Below are 21,747 nucleotides of genomic sequence, written 5' to 3'. Positions count from 1 at the left end.
TATAATGGGCATTCATGGTTGATGATATTAAATTGATGTTTCAATATTGATAGCACACAAATGGATCTGGACCATAAAACCTATATATAGCACTAACATTTATTTTAGGACCACAAGGCAAGAGATACTTACATATTAAAATTGATTACATGCCCTAATTATATCTCGCATACCTTTTCAATTATGTCCCTCTCGAGCTACAATAAGTTCTTCTAAGTTATCAGCATCACCAGTGTCTATAGGGAGCATGATCTCATCCTCAATTGTGAAATTGTAATTAATCCCAATGGCTTTTAGAAACTGGTATACTTCAAACATGGTAGGCCTCTCCTTTGGCATTGCTGTAACACAGTTGCTTGCAACCTTCAGAAATTGGAAAAGCTCCTGGTCTACACCCTTCCCAACTAGTGATTCATCAATGACTTCATGGAGTTTTGCATTGCTAGATTGCTGTTGAATCCACTCTACCAAATTTCCTTTAAAAGTTTCTGGAGCTTTAGCCACATGGGTAGGTCTTTCACCTGTCACCAATTCAAGAAGCACGGTCCCGAAGCTATAAATATCCCCTTTAGGAGTAGCCACCAAAGTTTTTGTATATTCAGGAGCAACATAACCTAAATCCCCAAACTCCCCATTCACAAAAGTACTCAAATGTGTATCAATCGGGTTCATCAATCTAGCAAGGCCAAAATCAGAAATTGTGGGCTCAAAATCAGCATCCAACAAGATGCACTTAGAGCTTATGTTTCGGTGGATAATGCGGGGATTGCAGCTATGATGAAGCCATGCTAATCCTTTGGCCGCTCCAATTGCAATTTTGAGCCTTAGAGGCCAATCCATGGTGCATGCACCAGCATCAGGATGTAGTTGATCATGGAGGGTACCATTTGGCATATTTTTATAGACCAAAAGCCTCTCCTTTTTAGCCACACAAAAACCTAAAAGAGGAACCAAGTTACGATGTTTGACAGACCCTAGTATATTCATCTCAGACAGAAATTCTTTCTCTGAATATTGAGATTCCTGCAATCTCTTGACCATGAGTGATGTGCCATCATGAAGGACAGCTTTGTAAACAATTCCTGATCTTCCAGTCCCAATAATATTGCTTTTGCTGAAGTTATCAGTAGCCTTCATGAGATCATTCAAGTTCATTTTTGAAATTGACTTCTCAAACATAGAAACCTGATGTACAATTCAGAATAATTAGGCATAATAAATGAAAGTTCAAATCACATGAACTGAGGCTCTGTAAATTTAAAAGAAACTAAACAGACAGAAACTATTGTCAGCATTTCTAATATCTGCTACAGAAAATATATTGTTTCTTGCATTTGGTACAGCAGTAAGTAAAAGATTTTTTCAGTGTTAATATAATAAACAAAGTCAAGAAGATACATCATTTGTTAAAAAATGAAGTTGAAAATATTATCAAAATAGATAACTTGCAATAAACATATTACCCATGAAACTTTCCACAATAGAACAATTTTCCTAAAATAAAGATCAATCTAAGAAGAAAAATGAATATCAGCTCTAAGTATAGTAATAGTATAATCACAAATGTAATAAGCCATGCAACAATATAGCTTACCTTTATTTTTTTAGTTCCCTTTAGACTTCTTGCCCACTTGTTTCCTTCAGGGTCCTCTTCCTTCTTCCTATAAGAAATACGGCGCACGTAGAAGAACATTCCAATGCCCAAACCTAATGCTGCAACAGTCACACCACCAACAGCTGCTCCAGCTATAACAGCAGTGTTACTCTTTGAAGACCCGACCTGGCAAGTACCCAAGGGATTACCACACAGGCCTGAATTATTTGCATAATTATCTGCACCAGCTACACCAGGTTTAAAGGGTGGAACTGGCCCTGTCAAAAGATTATTGGCAACACTAAACAACTTAAGCCGCGGGAGCTGACTCAAGTTTGCAGGAATGTGACCGGTGAGTTGGTTTTGGTCAAGTCTAAGAGTATTAAGATAGGTACAATTTGAAAGGGATGCAGGTATCTCCCCAGTAAAATCATTTGAAGATAGATCAAGAGTTGTCACAAATGTAAGAAGTGTGGATATATCAGCCGGAATGGTTTTAGAGAGTCTGTTAAGCGAAAAATCTAATCCTGTCATGCTTGTGCAATTCTGAATGCCGCGAGGGAACGGGCCCTTGAGTCCCATGTTGGAAAGTTTGAGATTCAAGACCTTGTTCTCATCAGGGTGCCAACACTCAACCCCAATAAACTTGCATATATACCCTTCGGTATTGTTATTGAAATTCCAAGATTGCAAATAATTGTAGGGGTCCTCAAGTGCACTCTTTACACTTTTCAAGCAGAATAAATCACTCTCAGTCCCACAAACCATGCCACAGAGAATCAGCAGAAAGAAACTAACAATAATAACACCAGCACCGGAAATTAGGCCACCCATAGCCATCTTCATCAACACCACAAAACAAAAATCCAAGAACAAGTTATCAAGAAAAATTCACCAAAATTGGTATCTAATGAAGCTGCAGCATAAAATCTATAGACTCCTTAGCACTGCAACCTTCATAAGAACACACACATATCCTGAAACACAACAAAACAAACATCATCAACTCAATTCAGCACTTCACAATTCACACCAACTAATAAATCAAACACAAAAAGGCAACGAATTTTCCCCCCTTTGAGAACAAAATTCACAGTCTAAACCAACAATCACTGAACATACATAAAAAATACATTTTTAAGAAAACCTGAGAAACCCTTTTGACATAAATCAACACAAGCACAAACAGAAGGAACCCCAGATTCAGAAATCACGTGAATTTTGCAGAAAAGGACTGAAATACCTCCCACCTGGGATATTGAGGAAGTAAACTCAGAAACAACATGGAAACACCACTTTGCCCGAAGGAAAGGGCAAGGCATAACAAAGGAAGACTAGACCAAGGGAGAGAGAGAATCAGAAATAGTGATGATGGGAAAGAAGAGAGCGTGTTTCATGAATTGTAATGAGAACACATAAGAGAAAGAGAAGAAAGATATTCATCCAGCGGGTCAAACAAATAAACACGCTAAGGTAAGCGTTTTTTGTTTTTTTGTGGGAGCTTCAGAGACGACTAGACTATTGAGCAACGCCAAGACTTAGCGACCTTGTTTCTTTGACTAATTCACTTGCTTTTGCTGAAAATGAGGTGTGTGTTTTGGGGAAAAAAAATTAAATAAAGAGAGAATTATTTTTTATTTTTTTTAAAACTTTGTCTTTTGAAAATAGGAAAAATCAATTTACACCCCATTCTTGGAGGTGTATTAATGTAAGAAAGAGAAATATAGAAAAAGAAAAAAACAGAAGAGATGGATGTAATAGATAATATGTTGAGAGATGTAGAAAAAAAAATAGAAAAGAATATGAGTTTATGAAGTGTGTGGAATAATCAGTGTGAAATTGTTTCCCTTTAATTAACAGTATTAAACTTAGTAGTGAGCTGCAGATGCGTTAAATATCCATATTTATTACTTTTTTTAAAAAAAGATCACATTTATAACTTTCTGTATAGGATACAAGTGATAAAAAATTTGAATATCATAACTCTTTGAAAATAAATTTCTATTTTAGTCATCCAGATATACAGAGTACCATTTGACACGTAGTAGGATTAAGATATGTTGTAGTTTAATTTCATTTTTTCGTGCTATTCTATTTTTTAAGATATATCAAACAATAAAATTGAATCTCTTGTTCTAATTATTTTTTATCATAATAGTAATGTTTTAAATATGACATATATATATATATATATATATATATATATATATATATATATATATATATATATTAAGTGAGATCAGTGATTTATTATTAGAGTAATGAAAGTAAACATAATTAAGAGGAAAAAAAAAATTATATTTTATATGGATAACATGAAATAATTTTATATGTCATCTAATTATAGATAATCACATATAATAATTATTTTAAAATTATATCAATTGATAATTCATTATTAGATAATAGTGTAAATTTACACTATTAGTGCAATAATTATTGGTGCATGTGATCATTAAATTTTATAGATAATTATATTTTACACAAATAATTAAGATTAAATATGATGTTATGTAAGAATAGATAAATGAAAAGCAAAAGAAAAGTTGAATTGAATTTTTCTTTTTACTTTTTTAAAAACGTTAAGAAACCAATCATTTTAAAAAGTATTGAAGAGGCGTATGAAAGTAGAACAGACAATTGGATTCCTAAGCGAGTTTTTCGAAACTTTAATTAAAGGTATCTTCTTCTTCTTTTTTTTTACTGCAATAAAAGGTATCTTTAAAAACTACAAATTCTCAAGTCAATATTTTCATAGCGTTAAAAGATAAAGATATATATATATATATATATATATATATATATATATATATATATATATATATATAATTTTTTATTTTTTAAAAATATTTTTTCTACAAAAATAAAGAACTCCTCATTTTTCAAGTATTTTATAAAAAAAAAATTCTATACTCTAATTAATTAAAGACTTCTTGTTTGATATTTATCTAGATTGTTTATTTTTTCGAAACCTCAAAAAGATAAATTTAATATTTATCTAAAATTTTATAAATTTAATATTTATAAAATATAAAGGTTCAATGATACCAAACAAGAAAAATGTTTGAAGAATGAATTGAGAATAAAGAATGAGAGGTTTGAAAGAATGAAATAGTTAATACTGAGGTTAATGGTGCTCTTTCATTCTTTCTAACTCTATGAACGTCATGTGTTTTTTTTTGGTATTAATGAACGTTATGCTTCAAAGACTATTAAACTCTTCATTTTATAAACACATTAAAATATTCTACACACTTAGCAAATGAGTCATTTTCTCGTTGAAACGTTTAAGTATCAATATTTTATTACTCATCAAAATTTTAGAGTGCCAACCATCTTAACTCTAACATTATGTAAAATTTTAAGTGATCAGACAACTTTAATTATTTATATAAGCTATAATGGGCAAAATTTACTTTTTTTACTCTTAAGTGGAAACAGTCCTCTCACACCTACAAATGGATTTTATTAGATCTAACAATCAATATCTAATGCTATATATATGTTATATCAGTAGTCTTGACTGAGAATTCTCACGGATAAAATCAAGAGTTTAACCTTTAAGGTGAAGTTTGTAGTTAGGTAAAGTCATTTCTATAAAGATGACTTCAGTATTTGAACTCCTAATATTACAAGTAAAATTCTACAATAACAATCAACTTTCAAAGAATGTAATCCTTATTTATAAAGGAAAAAATTAGTTGCTATTTTATAACAATTATTTGGCCCCTAAGAGGAAAAGAGTTAATTTAATCCATCCTATCCATACTCTATATATATTGAGAAATTTAGAAAGAAAAAAATTGATTGAGATAAAGAGTCATTAGAAGTTTAAAATTTCTTATATTCTATATATTTCTAACTAAACTAAACTATTAGTATAAAACAATATTACTTAAAGTTTTAAAGTACATATGTAATCAACTTGATTATTTTTTGGGTTCAAAATTCATAATTAACTTTTGAAAAAGTAATAAATTCTCAATAAATATTTAATTAAGTTTATTCAAATGTACTATTATCTTGTATTGTCTCATTTTTTTTATCATCCTGATATATATATATATATATATATATATATATATATATGGATATGGGCATCTCAGTTAGGAGTGTTTTATTGTGATTATTTTTTCTCTCACCTCATTTAATTAGCAATTAAATTTAGATATTCTATTATTGATATAAGACAATTATTGTAGAGATCAAGGACCCGATTGTCTCATTTCTTTTACTATTGTTCTTACATTAATTTTAAAATAGAAAAAAGTAACTGAAAAGCTTTACGTCACTCCAAAATGCCATTTCATGATTTTTATTTTATTTTTTATTTTACTTTTATGACCTCAACAAGAAATAATGCAAGGGAAAAGGGATAAAAGATTAAACAGTGAAATATCATGACTAAAAAAAACAACAATGAAACATCATAGAACTTGCGCACCATCCCAAATTCCAAACCAATCATCTTAGATTGACACTAGAATTTCGTAGACCCAACTTTGGACACAACGTGCCATGCGGGTTCATTTTACGTAAATTAATAAGAGATTTCCCATTATTTCACTAAATAGTATGCTTTCTAGTATTCACTGTCGAACTCAAATTATTTGACTTTTTCAACCACTAATGAGAAAACTGCAATTGAGTTTGGTTTTCACCTCAACCGTGAAAACGACACGCATTTAGTAGCCCGGTGATTTTCATTTGAATTATATAAAGAACAAAATTCAAGGATACCGAATACTCCTGAAATACTACTTTACATTTAAAATTATGAAACAACCTCTCCAAGAATAATATTGATTTTCCAACTGTTTATAATACTCCATATTGCTTGCAGAGATTTTTAAAAGGACCTTTCGAATGTCTTGACTGCATTATAAAATTTAATAATAGATGAAGATTAGACTACTGATCCAACTATCTTTATTACAACAGAGACTAGTATTAGAGAAAACTTTGAGACTCAGTTCTACTGAAATAATTGCTTTAGTATATTTAAATTTTTTATTTCACACGGAACAATGAAAAAAAAATAGAAACTAGCAAATTGCAAGTTAGTGGTAGCTTAACAGGAAAACATTGTTTGGTCTCGCAAAAAAGAAAAAAAGAAAAGCATTGATTGAGGATGCGGGACGAAAAAACTATATCCTAAAGCCTTTGTTTTAGATACCTATCAAAACGGAGTCTTTCTAAATGCAAAGCTTAATATCTATTTCAGGGGTCCCCTCCTCAACCTTTACGCGTGAGCACTTATAATTTGTAAATTTAAAAGCCAAAATCCGTCCCTTGTTAGCTAGTCAAATTGTCATAAAAGATAACATAGTAATCTACAAACCAATAGAGGATAGTTTGAAGAACGTTTCATCATATAACATCAGATGTGATCAAACCAAGAAAAATAAGCAACCTTTTCTTTAAATAATGGGGCAGGGCTCAGTGATATACATGAATAATTCTCATTTCCCAAAGGACTCAAGCTATTACTAATAGTAAAAGACTGCAAACCTGTAATTCCTAAACTGAAAATGCACCAAGGCATTTTAGCCTTGCCACGCCAACCAGAAAAACATCCTAAGGCATCTTAACCATACAGTAAATTATCATCATAAAGATTCTGAAAGAATTATGATCTAAATGAAACAAGTGCACCTATCTCCAAAGCAACATGGAGAATCCTTTCGACATCTAAGTGCTGAAGCATCCCCTTGGTAATATAGACATGCCTCCCTGTCCTTGAAAAAAAACGAAACATATTTGACATCCGATGACAAGTTCAAACTCTTCCATCCATAAATTTAACTACTATGTGATGCCATTCGTCTTATTATAGCCATTAATTATAGACTCTCTAGGGCAGAAAGTAGATACTACACAAACATACATTCTGGAAATCCAAAATTCAACTATTGTATGAAAAAAAATAGAATTTAGATAACTATACAATTCTAGAAGCCTTAATCCTGAGCTATGATTCAGATGCAACCAAGACTAACGTAAAAAATAGCGAGCACAAGAGACTCCACTAACCAATGTTTCAAAAGCTAAATGCAAATGTCCAAGGTACATTCAAGATTCCTCCTGGTGCTTTTGCTTCTTTGATTTTTTGCTCTTTTGGACAATGTCCAAGGTTGACAGTTCCCCATCCACAGCATCTTGCTCTAGCATTATTCGTTCTGGCACAATTCTTCTCTTCTTTTTGCTCCTGTAAGTTTTATAAGACAGCTAAACATGAATGATATACTTTCAAAAATATTCTTTTGACTCTACAAACACATTATAAGAGAAAAACCTGTAAACATGGGAATCAGCTTCCAAGTTCTTATCCAACCAATAAATGCTGCCTGTGTGATCGGGAACCAGAGATCCATAAACATGAAGTATTTCTTCATCAAAACTGCAAAAAAGATAAATCATTGAGATTTATGATGAGATGAAATGTTCAACTCAGAATATTTATGTGTTTGATTATATCCAGGGTCATTGTATTTAAACAATCAATTCATGATATTTTCATTATCCTTGCTATATCTTGACTTTTCTTCTTGGGAGGTTATCTTATTCTCACAAGTTGCATTGATTTAGTGTCCTGTATTTGGTCTCTAATAAATTTCCATTTCTATGAAAAAAATAATGTTCATATTATTCCTTCCACAGTCTACACTACTACAGAAACAACCAAACGCAAACTAAAGTCCCTAAAAAAATAAGAAAGAAACATAGAACAATTATATGATACCTATTGCATTTGCATAAGATGGCATGAGTCCTCGCTCTAATCAGTTCAACGAAATGACAACACAAATACATATACATATTCACATACAATCAATAAGTCAAAACCGTGGAGTTTCTACAGCTAACTATACAGTTATAAACAGTCATGCAAAATTATTACTCACTATTTGCTAGTTACTACTCATACAACTCTGCAAGTATCGTGTTTCTTCGCTGCAGCCAACCCCACCTAGTGGCAAAAACACTAGGTTTCTGTGGTTTCTTCATTGTATCAAATAGGATAGGTGACACTACCCGATGATACAGATGTGCATCAATTCATCAACATTTCAAGTCACAACGAATTCCACAATACAAATATACATTCTACACAATTAGTCTTAATTGAAGCAAATTAACAGTATGTCACCTCTTGACTAAAAACCGTATCATGGTCCCGACCTTTATCACATGCTGCTTGTGAGACCTGCTGGCATAAACCTCTTGCCCTCGTTTCTACAGAAAGAGGAATCACACAAACCAACACTAATTAGTAATTAATCGCTAAAACAAATAGAACTATTAGGCCTGTTTGGAGTTTGGACAAACTTCTCTTTAAGCACCTGCAGGAGAAGAAAATATGAAGGAAAAATTAAATAAGTTTCTCCATGAGTTAAAAACTTAAAATTAGTTTATACATAAAATAATTTGCAGAAGCTCTATATATCATATTAGCTTCTCCAAAAGCTTATTTTTAACTTATGCATAAGCTAATTTTAGTTTATGAAGAAGCTTATTTCATTTTTCTTTCATATTCTCTTCGTTTGTGGAGAAGTTTATCCAAACAGGCCCTAATTAATCATCAATCACTCATTAGTTAATCGCTAAAACAAGTAGCAACCATCAACTAAATCACATTACTGCGAGGCACTCACCGTTTTGCACACGAACTCTTCCCTGATATCTTTCTCAGTTATAATCGCAGAGGAAAAGCCAAGCACAACAACGTGAATGGACTCTTGCGTAACCTTAACCACCTTCCCTTCTGAAACCAACAAAACAACAATCACGAACACTATTAATTGAATTAACCAGAGGCATTATTTTGACAAAAAAAAAAAAAGAGAGAGAGAGAAGAAGAAGAAGAAAAGAAAGAGTACCTAAGAGCATGTTTGGTTTGGGAGAAAAGAGCAACAGATTGACCTTGAGTTTGACGCCGAAGTAAGGGTGAACGCCGGGGAGGATCTTGGCGCACGTGTGGAGCGAGTTGAGATCGTAGGCCAAAACGACGCCGTGGAAGATTTCGCTGAACCTGCAATGCAAGGGGAAAGAAGAAGAAGTTAAAATGCGATGAGGTGCAGGAAACGACGACGTTTGAAAGAAGTGGTACGGTGCTGACTTGAAAAGCAAGGAGCTGAGTTGGCGGAGAATGGGTTGGGAAACTTGGTTGGTTTTGGAAGGGTGAATGTATGCAGTTAAGTTCGCTTTGGATACCTTGAGTCCCTCCATTGGCCAGGGAAGAAATAAAACGGTTGAAAAATTAGGTTTTTTCACTTTTAATAATTTTTTATAGCTAGACTCCAAGTACTAAGATGTCCTCCTTCTTGTTGGACCTTTTTTCTTTTCCTCAACCCAACATATTAGAGTAAAGATTCTAACTATTTGAGAAATTAAGGGAAGATTTGGTTTGACTTATCTGTTTTTATTTTTACTGAAAATAAAAAATAGTGATGGAAATAAGTTTCGTTAAAATTTTGAAAATATTTTTAGTGAAAATATTTTCTCAAACAATCCAAAAACTGGAAATAATAAAATTGCGTTTTCAGTTGAAATCAGAAACCTCATCTGTAAAATGAAAACACAGAATTTTAAACAAATCTAAAAATATATTTCCTTTTGAAAACATATTTTTAGTGTTTTTATTTTTTGAAAGCAGAAAACAAAGAAGTCAGATCAAACATGTTTTCAGAATTCTAATCTTTTGAAAATAAAAACGATTTTCAGAAAATGAAAACAAAAAATAAAAATACAAACCAAACACACCCTAACTTTTCCATCAAATCTAGTTTTACATAAAAATCAAACATGCACTATATTGAACGTGTACTAATGTGATTAACGATTTTTTTTTCTTTTAATTATCTCAAATTAAAATTGTTATCCTTATTTATTTGATTTGTTTTTCTTAACGCTTAGTTTATCTAGTATCCACTATTTAATTTTTTTATATTCACCTTTGAATTAAGTTTTAATCATTCTTAAAATAAAATTATCAATAATTAAATTCACTTTTGATACCTTGATTCCCTTTAGATACCTTAAGTCCCTCCATTGGCGACGAAAAAAGAAAACTAGGGGGGAATTAGGTTTTTCCACTTTTAATAATTTCTCATCCAAAGCTTACTTTTCCTCAATCCAACACATTAAAGTAAAGATTCTTCACAAACTAACTTTTCCATCAAATCTAATTTTACATAAATATCAAACATGCACTATATTGAACGTAACGATTTTATTTTTAAATTATCTCAAATTAAAATTGTTATCCTTATTTATTTGATTTGTTTTTCTTAACACCCAGTCTATCCGGTATCCACTATTTAATTTTTTTATATTCACCTTTGAATTAAGTTTTAATCATTTTTAAAATAAAATTATCAATAATCAAATTCACTTTGGATACCTTGAGTCCCTCCATTGGCGAAGAAAGAAAACTGCTGGGGAATTAAATTTTTCCATTTTTAATAATTTCTCATAACTCGATTTCAAGTACTAAAATACCATCCCTCTTCAGTGGACCTTGGTTTTCCTCAATCCTATTTACATGTATTATCAGCACTGTCACTCCAATTGCTCCATGATAAGATGAATGGGTGAAGAAGATAATTTCTATGGGGTTTTGCCTTTATATTTATCTGAACTATCTTGATTATTCAAAAGCAAGACATGCAAAAACTTTTTCTTCTACCTCTCAAAAGATGATTCTTGATGTTGTTAAACAAAACATGTGAAGTGAGTGTCTAGCAATATACTAAACAAAGTAGATTAATTTAACAAAAAACCAATAAACAAGATATTTTAAATGGGGGGTTGCCACCTGTTTAGTAAGACCATTCTTTTAATAATAAATGTAAATATAGAAAATATATAAAAATTAAACTATTGTTTCTGCTTGGAGTGAACACATTTTATTTCATGGATGGAGTTTTTAATAATTTCCGTTTCACTTTTCATTTTTCATTTTTTGGTTTCGGAAATCAAAACAATTTCATCCTTTTATTTTAAATTGTCTAATGTCTAATTTTGATTCTTTTATTTGTAATCTCTTGAATTCAAAAAATAAAATGTTTTCCTATCAGGTGCAATTTCAAAATAAAAGGTAAATAGTATACGCTGTAAAAAAAATAAAAAAAATACGACCAAAGGCCAAAACGAAAAAACCCGTCTTTCAAAATTTCCCGCCAAATAGCTCCGGTCACTCCACCGAGACACGGTGGCTAACAACCGTAGCCTCTCTGAAGTTGAAGCAATCGTTAAACAGCTCGAAGCTCGCTCCGCCGACAAACCCCCGCCGGAGACTGCTGCCTCCGATCTCCGGCAGTGCTTGGCTCAGCTGAGTCAACTCGTTCCGTTTCCGAACTTGTTGAAGCTTCAGATTTGGAAGCTCAGCTACCGCCTCTGGAACGCGTGCGTCGATATCTCGAACACCACCGCCATCCGCTCCTCCTCCTCCGCAACCACCGCCGCCACCGAAAGCCAGGCCGAACTCCGGCACATCGCCGCGGACCTCCTCTCTATCGCCGGCGACGTCGTCGGCATTCCCTCTACGGCGATAAAATCGGCGTCGTTCTACCACAAGACTGGCCAGATATGGCACAGCCTCCGGAGAGAGGAAACTTCTTCTTGATCTGAACCTGGCTCGGTCCCGAACCTGGCGGTGGCGCTGCTGAACCGGAGCAAGAGCTTCCTCTTCGGCACGTGCGAGCACTATGCGGATCTCGCGAAGCAGTTCATGGCGTTCGGGAAACGTGCTTTGTCGAGCGACGGCGGCGGCGAGGATGCGAATGGCGAGGCACTGGAGAGTTGCGAGAAGGGATTCGGTGTGGCGCGAACAAGGGAAGAGAAGGTGGAGATCCGAGGGTTGAGTTGGAAAGTGCTTAGGTTTATCGCTGTGATTCATTTGCAGAAGGAGGAGTTTGAGAGTGTGATTAAGTGTGTGAAGGTTTTGAGAGAGAGCGCTGATGACGGTGATGAGCATCCGAGTCTTTCGGTGCTGGCGATGAAGGCGTGGTTAGGGTTGGGAAGGCATGGAGAGGCGGAGAAGGAGTTGAGGGGGATGGTGATTGACAAAGGGATTCCGGAGGGGGTTTGGGTGTCGGCGGTGGAGGCCTATTTCGCGGCGGCGGGGACGGCAGGGGTGGAGACCGTGAAGGGGGTGTTCTTGGGGTTGTTGGGAAGGTGCCATGTTAGTGCTGGTTTGGCGGTGAGGGTGGTGCATAGGGTGGTTGGGTGAGGGGTAAGGTGGTTGCTGAGTTTGTGTCTGATGAGAGGGTGGTGGCCCTCTTTGCAGGGCAGGAGGCTGCTAAGGATAGGGTGGGAATGCATGCTGTTCTGTGGAATTGGTATTGCTTCTTGAACCATTTATTTCCTAATCTGCTTCTTCTGCTAGCTGGTATTTGCCTAATGCAGTGGGGTGTCTCTCAGATTTGCTTTCTGTTTTGTCATCTTAAACGTTTTCACAAGGAAATATATTGAGTGTGATTGAATGGGCTATAAAATGATTGTTGGTGGTTAAATTGTCACTAAGGGGATAGCTTTGGTGGCTGAATTAACGATTGAGTCTATTGAAAGGGACTAGCCTTACATAAAATGGAAAATTACAGTTTGAATTTTCATAGGAAGAGGAGTTCTCCATTTAGTAGTTGCTTGTGCTTCAAGCAGAAGCAGGATTGCCTTCTCTGTTGCGTAGCTATGGCAAACCCAAAAAAGGACAAGCAACTTCCTATTCATTTCTTTGACTCTTAGATGTGTGATGCTACATGCCTAGATTTTTATTGATTTTACATGTTCTGTGAGTACAAGATCAAGAACAATAAGCTTCCTTATGGGATCCGTCGGCTCAATATTAAATTTAATCTTTGCAAGAGGAATAGTTTGCTGAAAGGAGTCCCCCCCATTGCTTTTTTTGTTTAATGGAACAATTTATTAATCCACAGCTTCAGAAACTTCTTCTGATTAATGTCAAGTCACAAATTCAAACATATTCTAGTAGGTAAATAGTAACGAATAAGTCACTCTTTGCCGCTCTCTCCCTGAATCCTAGTTCTACTGCAAAAGATAAACCTTTAACTTGCTGCATTGACAAACATTGCAGAATTAGATAAGAGATCAACTATAAGTATGCTTATGCAGTGTTAATGTGTTATACATTATACTGCAACAATATACCTGCCCTATTTGCCAAATGAGTCTAGACAACTAACAACTGTCCAAGAGACTAAGCTCTGTCTTATTTTCAGGTTTGCGTATCATTTTATGGCCATCTATATTTTGGAATTAGGACCGGAGTATTTATAGTGGAGTCAGAAGCAGTGTTGACAGAGCCTTGGACAATCTCTAGTGTATTTTAGGAGTTTTTTTTTTTACCGTTTTCTTGATGCATATTTGCATTCCATAACATTTTGCAATCCTTAGGAAATTCTCTCCAAATGAATTAACTGATCTCAATATTTTAATTTGATTCAGTGCTGCCGATCATTTTCAATCAAAAGATTATGTGACCAGTTCGGAACTCTTTGAAAAATCAATGCTATATATTTCATATGATACAGAGAACAGAATACTTCGAGCCAAGGGCTTTAGTTTTGTGTCTCTGCCACCTTGGTCTCCTGCAGCTGGATCGTGCTCAAGAATACATCAACGGGGCTGAAAAGGTATTGTTCTTCACACAATTTTGCATTCGTTGCATTAATCTTCAATTAACTATTGACAGTTTTGTATCCATGCTTTTCCATCACTGCAGCTTTAGCCTAACATTATCTGTGCTTTTCTTAAGGTACCATCCTCTCTCTCTTCGTGTGTGTTGGTACTTTTGTATCCATATGTATACATAAAAACATCATACAAATTTATGATGCTATCCTATGTGGACGCTATACATTCGATATCCTATGTAATACTTTAAGCTGGTTACAAGTTACAACTAATCCCATTTGCATCTCATTAGAATCATGTTTGTAACAGGAATGGCATGAGAACTTACGTTGACATTTCATTTATTTTAACTCAGTTCAAAATTTATCTCCAAAAGAATGACCACCAAGGTGCTATTAATCAAATTGAAGCGATGACAACATGCCTTGACTTTCAACCAGATTTTCTCTCACTTTCAGCACATGAAGCTGTTACATGCCATGCTCTACCTGTTGCTGTTGCTTCTCTATCAAGTCTGCTAAACTTCTATGCTTCAGGAAAGTCCATGCCCACAGCAGAAGTAACAGTTGTGCGCACCTTGCTGATAGTCCTCTCTCAAGAACCGGGTAACGAACAGCAAGTTGTTAAATTCTTAAAACATGCCCTTACACGAGCATCGGAGATTGGTCCTGATTGCTTCTTTGGAAAAGAGGAGGTTGGAAGACGGGAATGGAATTGGTTTGCTGTGACTTTATGGAACTTTGGTACAAAAACGGGGCAGGATAAGAACTATGAATTATCAGCTGAGTTCTTTAGACTGGCATCGGATTTTTATGCTCTAGTTGAGGGGTCTGATAATGAGAACAATTCCATGGTTTGTAAATCGTTAGTGCTTTCTGTATCACCAATGATATGTTTAGAATTTGAAAGGAAGACTTCGATGTCAGAAACTGAAGTCAAGCAGGCTTTACACTTGCTAGATAGAGCAGGGCAGGTATGAAAATGTAACCACCTTCATTTTGCTTGATGCATTAGTCTTTTAGATTGACATGATGCATAAAATAGGATGTTTCATGCTATAAAACTAATTCCTTTTTAGGTTATATTTTAATTTTAAATTCTGTTGAATATTTTCTCGCTCCCTTCTTGTGTGGATGCAGATGCTAAAATCAATTTCGGCCAGGAACTCTGTTAACAGTGACCAAATTAATACCATTGAGCCTGAACGGTTTTTCATATACACTTTCTGTGCTTATGATATACAAGGCAGGCTGAATAACTTAGGATCACAACTTCTCAATGTGAAAAGTTTTGCTAGTTCCAAGGCTTGCAAACCCCACCTCCTCCTTCAAATAGGTCTCGCTGCCTCACAGGGACCACGGTTGAATCACGAAGTAGCCTCCTTTGCTTTAAATGAATGCCTCTCATCTTTCCTTTCATCAGCAGCTCCAGATTATCAAAATGTTGCTCTTGTTATGCGCAAGCTTATATCTATTGCCAGCATTCACAAGGGTGATACAGATGATGATCTTGTATATAGCATGTACAAGCAAGCCTATAGGATAATGGTTAGTTTGAAGGAAGATGAGTATCCAATTGAAGAAGGAAAGTGGCTTGGCATGTCTGCATGGAACCGAGCAGCAGTGCCAGTAAGGTTGGGTCAGATTGAAGTGGGGAAGAAATGGATGACTGTGGGATTAGACATTGCAAAGCTTGTTCCAGGCATGGAAGCTTACAAGGCATGCATGGAAGAAGTCCTAGGCAATTTGAAGAAAGAACTTTGATATGCATGAATCTCAAATCCGGTTTCTAGAAGTTACAAAATTCATACATGTACTGGAAAGAAGTTCAGAAATGTGTAGAAAACATCTGATGTTGAATTTTGCATTGGTAATGTTCATACATGTAAGGTACTAAGGTTTATAAATGTGTGTATATGTATAAGTGGGACTCCTCTCAACTAAATTTTTCGTACACATCAAAATGCAGTAGATCCGATGGCTCTAGAAAACAAGTCATATGCTACTTACAGAATAAACAAGTCAACTCTTCATCACAAAATGTTCATCCGAGATCTTCATTACCAAACTCTATTGAATTCAGGGTACATAAGAATTGTAAATACTGCTTAGCGAATCTATTTATTCAATTTTAGGTCATTAGTATCCCCTTTAACTATATGGTACATTTTGGTAAAAAAAAAAAAAACTATATGGTACATTACATATTGAGTACAATATTACAGAAAAAACCCTAAAAATTCCTGTATATTAACTATATGGTACATATCCCCTTTAAGCAGTTGATAAATTAGTGAATAAATATTATAATTGTTAAGGATAATAATTGGACCCAAATCTAATAAGTATATGCACAAAATATTCATGATGAAGTGGGAAATTATCCCATAAATAGGTTTCAATAAGGGTATTTACTTATTAATTTTTTTATAAGAATAGATGTAAATATACATATTTATTAGAAAAAAAGTTATATTTTGATGGTGTAAATTTTTTTACACAATTATCTAATCATAATCTATCATGTATAATAAATTTATTGATTTTTAAAATAATTATTTTAAAGTAATTCAAACAGTAATTTATGATTAGATAAAAATATAAAAAATTATTTTACACAATAACACTGTGCATAAAAATTAAACTTTACTTTATTATTACTCAACTCTTTCTATACATGCATTTATTTAATATATTAATAACTATTTCATCTATAAAAGAAACTATTTCAAGAAATTACCCTATTAGTCTTACACACTTAATAAACATATAAATAATTGATTCATCTAATTTGTTTAACTTGATGATATTTTGAATTGATACTAGTACTACAATAATATATTTAATTATTAATATATATTTATTGTATTAATAACTAAAATAAATAAAAAATATTTACACATTACTCCATATCCAAATTTGTAATCCTTGAATAGAATATTCGCATAATGTTTTCTTATGTATAAAATTTAATATATTTGCTATTATTTCAAATAAAATAACCAATCTCATCCAAAACACCAGATGTGGAACCAAACTACATACTTATATTTCTCGGTTCCACTACATGTACTATAAATTATTAATTCCAACATAACATAAGATAAGATGCATATATTAATGTTAACTATAAGTATAACTACCCCTTTTCTCTATCCTTTTTCAGAAGGATCACTTAACTGAGTGTGCAGCATTTCCCAGTCATGGATTCTCTGTCTCTTCTCCTCTCCCCTTATCCACTCTCCATCAAAACCCCGAAATTCCCCACCTTCAAACCCTTCTCCCATTTCTCAAACCATAGCAAACCACACTCTCCAAAATCCCAATTACCCTCTTTTTCTGCACTCCAAACACCTTCTCTTAACTCACTCCAAACCCCCTTAGCAAAACCTTTCTTCTCATTTACCATGCTCAACCTCTTCACTCCACTTCCCTGCCTCGCTGACGTGGCCTCCGACGACGCCGGCAAAATCAACCTCGAATCGGTTCTGGTTTCCATCGACAACTTCTTCAACCGCTACCCGTTTTTCGTCGCCGGGTGCACCTTTATTTGGCTGGTGGTGATTCCTCTGGCGGAAGAGTATTTGAAGAAGTGCAAGTTTGTGTCGGCGATTGACGCGTTTAGGAAGCTCCGCGATGACCCGAATGCGCAGCTGCTGGACATAAGGGACCAGAAGAACGTGCGGTTTCTGAAGTCGCCGAATTTAAAAATGTTTGAGAAGGAAGTGGCGCAGGTCGAGTTCGCTGAGGATGGGAATGAGGATGAGTTTGTGAACAAGGTGTTGGGGAGGTTCAAGGACGCGCCAAACACTGTTATATGTGTTTTGGACAGGTAAATAAAAAGTGTGTATATTGAAACTGAATTCTGATTTGGGTGTGACTGAGGTGGAAAAAGGAAAGGCTAAACGTCTTATTTTGTTTGTTTCACTTTTGTCCTTAAAAAGTGTCTCTGATAGACTGAATTTTGCACTGTTTGTGTTAATTTTGGCTCACAACATGTCAACATGACATTTCTTACTGACATGTCACTAAGTTGAATAAGTTAGTCTGATAAACCGAGTAGAACCGCCCTAACTTGGTCTAACTAGATGGAAATTTTGATTCATGGAAAGGCAAACTAAGTAAAAGAAAAAAATAAATCAAATGATGAAATTTTGTTTTTGGAGTTTAGAACACAAGTGGAAAAAGTGTCTGATCATTTATATGATTTTCTGGATTCTTTAGTCTGGCTTATGCTGGAATGACACTCTTGTTTTCCTAGAAAAGTCCCTTTAATTTTAAGAGTTGCTAAGTGGAAGTAATGGATATGCTTTTATGTGTATCCTACAATTGGATTATTTGTTTTAACTATGGCAGTTCACCTATGTGTTTTTCCCTTCACATTTTACATTTTACATTTTACTAAAGATTGGGAAGAAATCTGTATGTACTTTGTAGTATAACTCTAACTAAGATCAAAGGAGTCACATGTTTAATGAGAGTAACAACATTTCTTTAAATACTATACAAGTCTGCAGAATTCCTCACTTGTTTCTCTTTTGTGTGTAAGGTAGTTTTGACAGTAATTCTTTGAAAGTTGCTGAGTTACTATTCAAGAATGGTTTCAAAGAGGCCTATGCAATCAGAGGTGGAGTTAGAGGCCAGCAAGGTTGGATGGTATGACCATTCTCTTCTCTTTTCTTTTACTTGATTGTTTAGCAGAATGTGCAGAATGAACCTCTGTCTACATTCTATACATATTTTTCTTCACCTTAGAAAAACCATTTAAATAAATAAATTGGATGTAAGTTGGTGTTCTTCATTCTCTTCATCAAAACGCGTATGAAGCTATAGAAGATTCTTACCTTTTAGAGTATATAGAAAGATCTAAGCAGGGGATTCAAAATTCAAATTTAGTAATTCAGCTTCGCACTTCAACTTGATGCCAACAAAGGAATGTATGTATCTGGCTGCAGAAAATATATTCAAAGCAAGGTAACAGAGTCTTCATGGTTGCAGGCTATACAGGATTCCCTTTTGCCCCCTTCTGTGCATATAAGGAAAAGGGTAAAAGCTTCAAAGAAACTTGACACAAATGGAAATGGAGCCATCCAGCAAAATGATAGTAACAATAAGAGTTCCTTATCCCAAGATATATCTTCTGTTGAAAACCAAACAACAGACTTTGGTCATGTGAAAAGCTCTGTAGAGTCCATTCCAGAAGTGAAAACTGGTTCTGTAGCATCCTCCTCTCCTTATCCCAATGTATGTTATCCTCAACTCACTCATATTGTCTCTCTTCATGTCCTAACAGTGCATGACTTTGGTATGATTTGTTTGTCTCCATATTTATCAGGTTGGCTTAAATGCACCATTGGTGCAGGATCAATTTCTTAAGTAATCTAGTTATACTATGCATATTTGTTTCAGTTTGTTTTGTTTTGCATTTAATGTGTTTTCTGAATAATTAGTTGCCACATGACAAGAATGTGATATTTTAATGAGGTGTACACCTTAAGGTTATATAGGCTTATTGGATTAGGTTTAGTACTATGTAAGTAACTCCAGTATAAATTATATTATTAAGGATTTGTATTCAGCATCTTTTAGCAGTATTATAAAAATTTCAGATCTAAGAGGTTCTAAACCTTAGAATACCTCTTAGTTATTGTTCCACTTCATTGTATCTTTACTGCTTTTCCCAAATTCTATTGTTTAAGCTGCCCTTTATATTCTACTGTGTGAACCTTGTAACTGGTGTTTTATGTCCATGGTTTTGTTATACTGTTTAACATGACAACTGATCATAGGAAAACACAGTTGAGGTATGTTGATATAATTTTGAAACTTGAAATACTCAAGAAATAGAAATAGTTTCACTATCAATCATGTAGGGAAGTGATGCAATCCCAAAAATTTTACTTTCAGTTTTTTGATGGCTCTTAGTTGTGATTTCTAAGAAACTCATTTTACCTTTTTCCTTCTTTGGGGGTCTTATCCTCTCTTTACTTAAAACAAAATCAGGTGGCCTATACATTACACTATAGTTAGCATTTTTCTTTCTTTCCTTTGGTTACAGTGAGCTACTTCATTGTTCTATTTTTGGATGGACAACGACCTGGCATCCTTTCAATGATTGAAGTAACCTGGCATCCTTTCAATGATTGAAGTAATATTCCAACTCCCAAGCCATTATGGGCTAGAAGACGATAGAGAATGGTTTAAATGATAGAAATCTGGAAGAAAAACAGGATGTATTGAATTAAAATGACAGTTTGGAAACCTCTCATATCAGAAATTATAACTAAGACTGAAAGATGCTGAATGAAATTATAACAATTTCGGATAGAGATGTCCATTGGAGTACATAGATTGGTTCCGATAATAGTGATTCCCAACTTTGTCAATACATTTGTGTTCTCTTTTATATATGCCCAATATACTAAAATAATGGAAAAAGACTATAAACATCTTCATAAATTTGATTGATTTTATTTTGATATTTGCTTGCATGATTCGAAAACATGAAACAGAGCCACAGTGAACATCCATGTTTGTGAAGTGTGTGCATCGTACTGCTTTCTTACATTTTATATTTTGGAATCCCGTTCTCTGATAAAATGAGAATTCTCCCCATTTTTTTCTTTCTTTCTTTGCAGTACCCGGATTTGAAGCCACCATCATCTCCAACTCCGTCAAAGCCTCAATAGTTTTGTTGGTTATACCATACTCAACTGACATCTGTTTGGCAGAAATGATTTCTGTAAAGACAGAAAGACAATTTGGTGACCGTGAAATCGTTTATTTCTAAACTTACAATTATTCTTTTTCAACCTCTTGTTGAGTTTTAGAGAGTGTAAAGCACGCAATCCATAAACACTGTACAAGCAGAATCAATCTAGATGTTTAGTATTTATACTCTTAAACAAAATTTTAGCAACAATGAGAAGTGAATTAGTCGAGCAATTGATAGGTCTTAGGAGATTGGCATAAAAAAATGTGAAGAAAAATGAAGGTAATTATTAAAGCCATTAAATGTTGCATCTTTGTAAGAATAAAAATAAAAGATGATGGACATTCATAATATATACAGTATATAAAAAACAATTTATAGGATTAATGTGATATATTAGTTACATACGAATCCTCCTTTCTTTTTTTCTTCTAGATTCACTCTCAATTGATACAACTGCGCTTTGGTTTTTACTCAATTGCAATTTCATTTTTAATGTGTTGATATGGATATTAGTTAATCATATAGTGTATTTGTGTATTAATTATAATTTGAATAATAATTTTATATAATAAAATGAGAATTTCAATTTTAAGTTATTTACAAATTATTTGAAACAATAATAATTTAGAAACGATGCATTTTGTACTACCATGGTGAAGGATGAAGAAACTCTGTAGTGTTCTAAAGCTCTATTTTGCATCTTGAGAGGGTTGTGATCCACATCGTTGATGCAAGATGTTAGTCCAAAGGGGCAGTAATTCACAATGTGGGTTGAGATTCTATTT

The 21,747-nt window shown here is 34.0% G+C and overlaps 3 protein-coding genes and 1 pseudogene across 9 annotated transcripts; 2 read left to right on the top strand and 2 right to left on the bottom strand.

Annotated features, from left to right (window-relative positions):
- Positions 1–3,146, bottom strand: LOC100817267 (probably inactive leucine-rich repeat receptor-like protein kinase At5g48380). 3 transcript variants are annotated; one of them, XM_003534443.5, is made up of 3 exons: positions 2,838–3,146; positions 1,595–2,571; positions 1–1,185 (listed from the first exon to the last, which is right to left on the bottom strand). In XM_003534443.5, the coding sequence occupies exons 2-3, from the start codon at positions 2,438–2,440 to the stop codon at positions 178–180; spliced, it is 1,854 nt and encodes a 617-aa protein (XP_003534491.1). In that variant the 5' UTR covers positions 2,441–2,571; positions 2,838–3,146; the 3' UTR covers positions 1–177. The 3 variants fall into 3 exon arrangements, with proteins under 3 accessions (XP_003534491.1, XP_006587796.1, XP_014617871.1); XM_006587733.4 differs by having other exon boundaries at positions 2,845–3,146; XM_014762385.3 differs by lacking the exon at positions 2,838–3,146 and adding an exon at positions 2,742–2,801.
- Positions 3,147–6,997: 3,851 nt separating this feature from the next.
- LOC100816727 (uncharacterized) lies at positions 6,998–9,857 on the bottom strand. 3 transcript variants are annotated; one of them, XM_006587732.3, is made up of 7 exons: positions 9,714–9,857; positions 9,475–9,626; positions 9,250–9,359; positions 8,745–8,830; positions 7,890–7,994; positions 7,628–7,802; positions 6,998–7,332 (listed from the first exon to the last, which is right to left on the bottom strand). In XM_006587732.3, exons 1-6 carry the CDS (start codon positions 9,821–9,823, stop codon positions 7,667–7,669), a joined length of 699 nt encoding a protein of 232 aa, XP_006587795.1. In that variant the 5' UTR covers positions 9,824–9,857; the 3' UTR covers positions 6,998–7,332; positions 7,628–7,666. The 3 variants fall into 3 exon arrangements, with proteins under 3 accessions (XP_006587795.1, XP_006587794.1, XP_003534490.1); XM_006587731.3 differs by having other exon boundaries at positions 6,998–7,327; XM_003534442.5 differs by having other exon boundaries at positions 6,998–7,802.
- A 1,801-nt stretch (positions 9,858–11,658) lies between these two features.
- Positions 11,659–16,049, top strand: LOC100807285 (TPR repeat-containing protein ZIP4-like; annotated as a pseudogene).
- A 1,303-nt stretch (positions 16,050–17,352) lies between these two features.
- LOC100815667 (rhodanese-like domain-containing protein 4A, chloroplastic) lies at positions 17,353–21,152 on the top strand. Of its 3 annotated transcripts, none has more exons than XM_003534440.5 (4): positions 17,353–18,079; positions 18,801–18,903; positions 19,246–19,491; positions 20,886–21,152. In XM_003534440.5, the coding sequence occupies exons 1-4, from the start codon at positions 17,451–17,453 to the stop codon at positions 20,934–20,936; spliced, it is 1,029 nt and encodes a 342-aa protein (XP_003534488.2). In that variant the 5' UTR covers positions 17,353–17,450; the 3' UTR covers positions 20,937–21,152. The 3 variants fall into 3 exon arrangements, with proteins under 3 accessions (XP_003534488.2, XP_014617870.1, XP_006587793.1); XM_006587730.4 differs by lacking the exon at positions 20,886–21,152 and adding an exon at positions 20,306–20,508 and having other exon boundaries at positions 17,378–18,079; XM_014762384.3 differs by lacking the exon at positions 20,886–21,152 and having other exon boundaries at positions 17,377–18,079; positions 19,203–19,491.
- Positions 21,153–21,747: the final 595 nt, after the last annotated feature.

The sequence above is a fragment of the Glycine max genome, chromosome 9 (genome assembly GCF_000004515.6).
Source record: "Glycine max cultivar Williams 82 chromosome 9, Glycine_max_v4.0, whole genome shotgun sequence".
Lineage (NCBI taxonomy): Eukaryota > Viridiplantae > Streptophyta > Magnoliopsida > Fabales > Fabaceae > Glycine > Glycine max.
The sequence above is the reverse complement of the archived record's forward strand: the minus strand, read 5'-3'. Positions and strand labels throughout refer to the sequence as shown.

Coding starts and splice junctions, on each gene's coding strand:
- LOC100817267 (XM_003534443.5), bottom strand. CDS start 2,440: ATGAAGATGGCTATGGGTGGCCTAATTTCCGGTGCTGGTGTTATTATT. Junction 1,186..1,594: donor AGGGAACTAAAAAAATAAAG/GTAAGCTATATT, acceptor ATTGTACATCAG/GTTTCTATGTTTGAGAAGTC.
- LOC100816727 (XM_003534442.5), bottom strand. CDS start 9,823: ATGGAGGGACTCAAGGTATCCAAAGCGAACTTAACTGCATACATTCAC. Junction 9,627..9,713: donor CTCAGCTCCTTGCTTTTCAA/GTCAGCACCGTA, acceptor CTTGCATTGCAG/GTTCAGCGAAATCTTCCACG. Junction 7,803..7,889: donor GCTGATTCCCATGTTTACAG/GTTTTTCTCTTA, acceptor TAAAACTTACAG/GAGCAAAAAGAAGAGAAGAA.
- LOC100815667 (XM_003534440.5), top strand. CDS start 17,451: ATGGATTCTCTGTCTCTTCTCCTCTCCCCTTATCCACTCTCCATCAAA. Junction 18,904..19,245: donor GAGGCCAGCAAGGTTGGATG/GTATGACCATTC, acceptor TCATGGTTGCAG/GCTATACAGGATTCCCTTTT. Junction 19,492..20,885: donor CCTCCTCTCCTTATCCCAAT/GTATGTTATCCT, acceptor CTTTCTTTGCAG/TACCCGGATTTGAAGCCACC.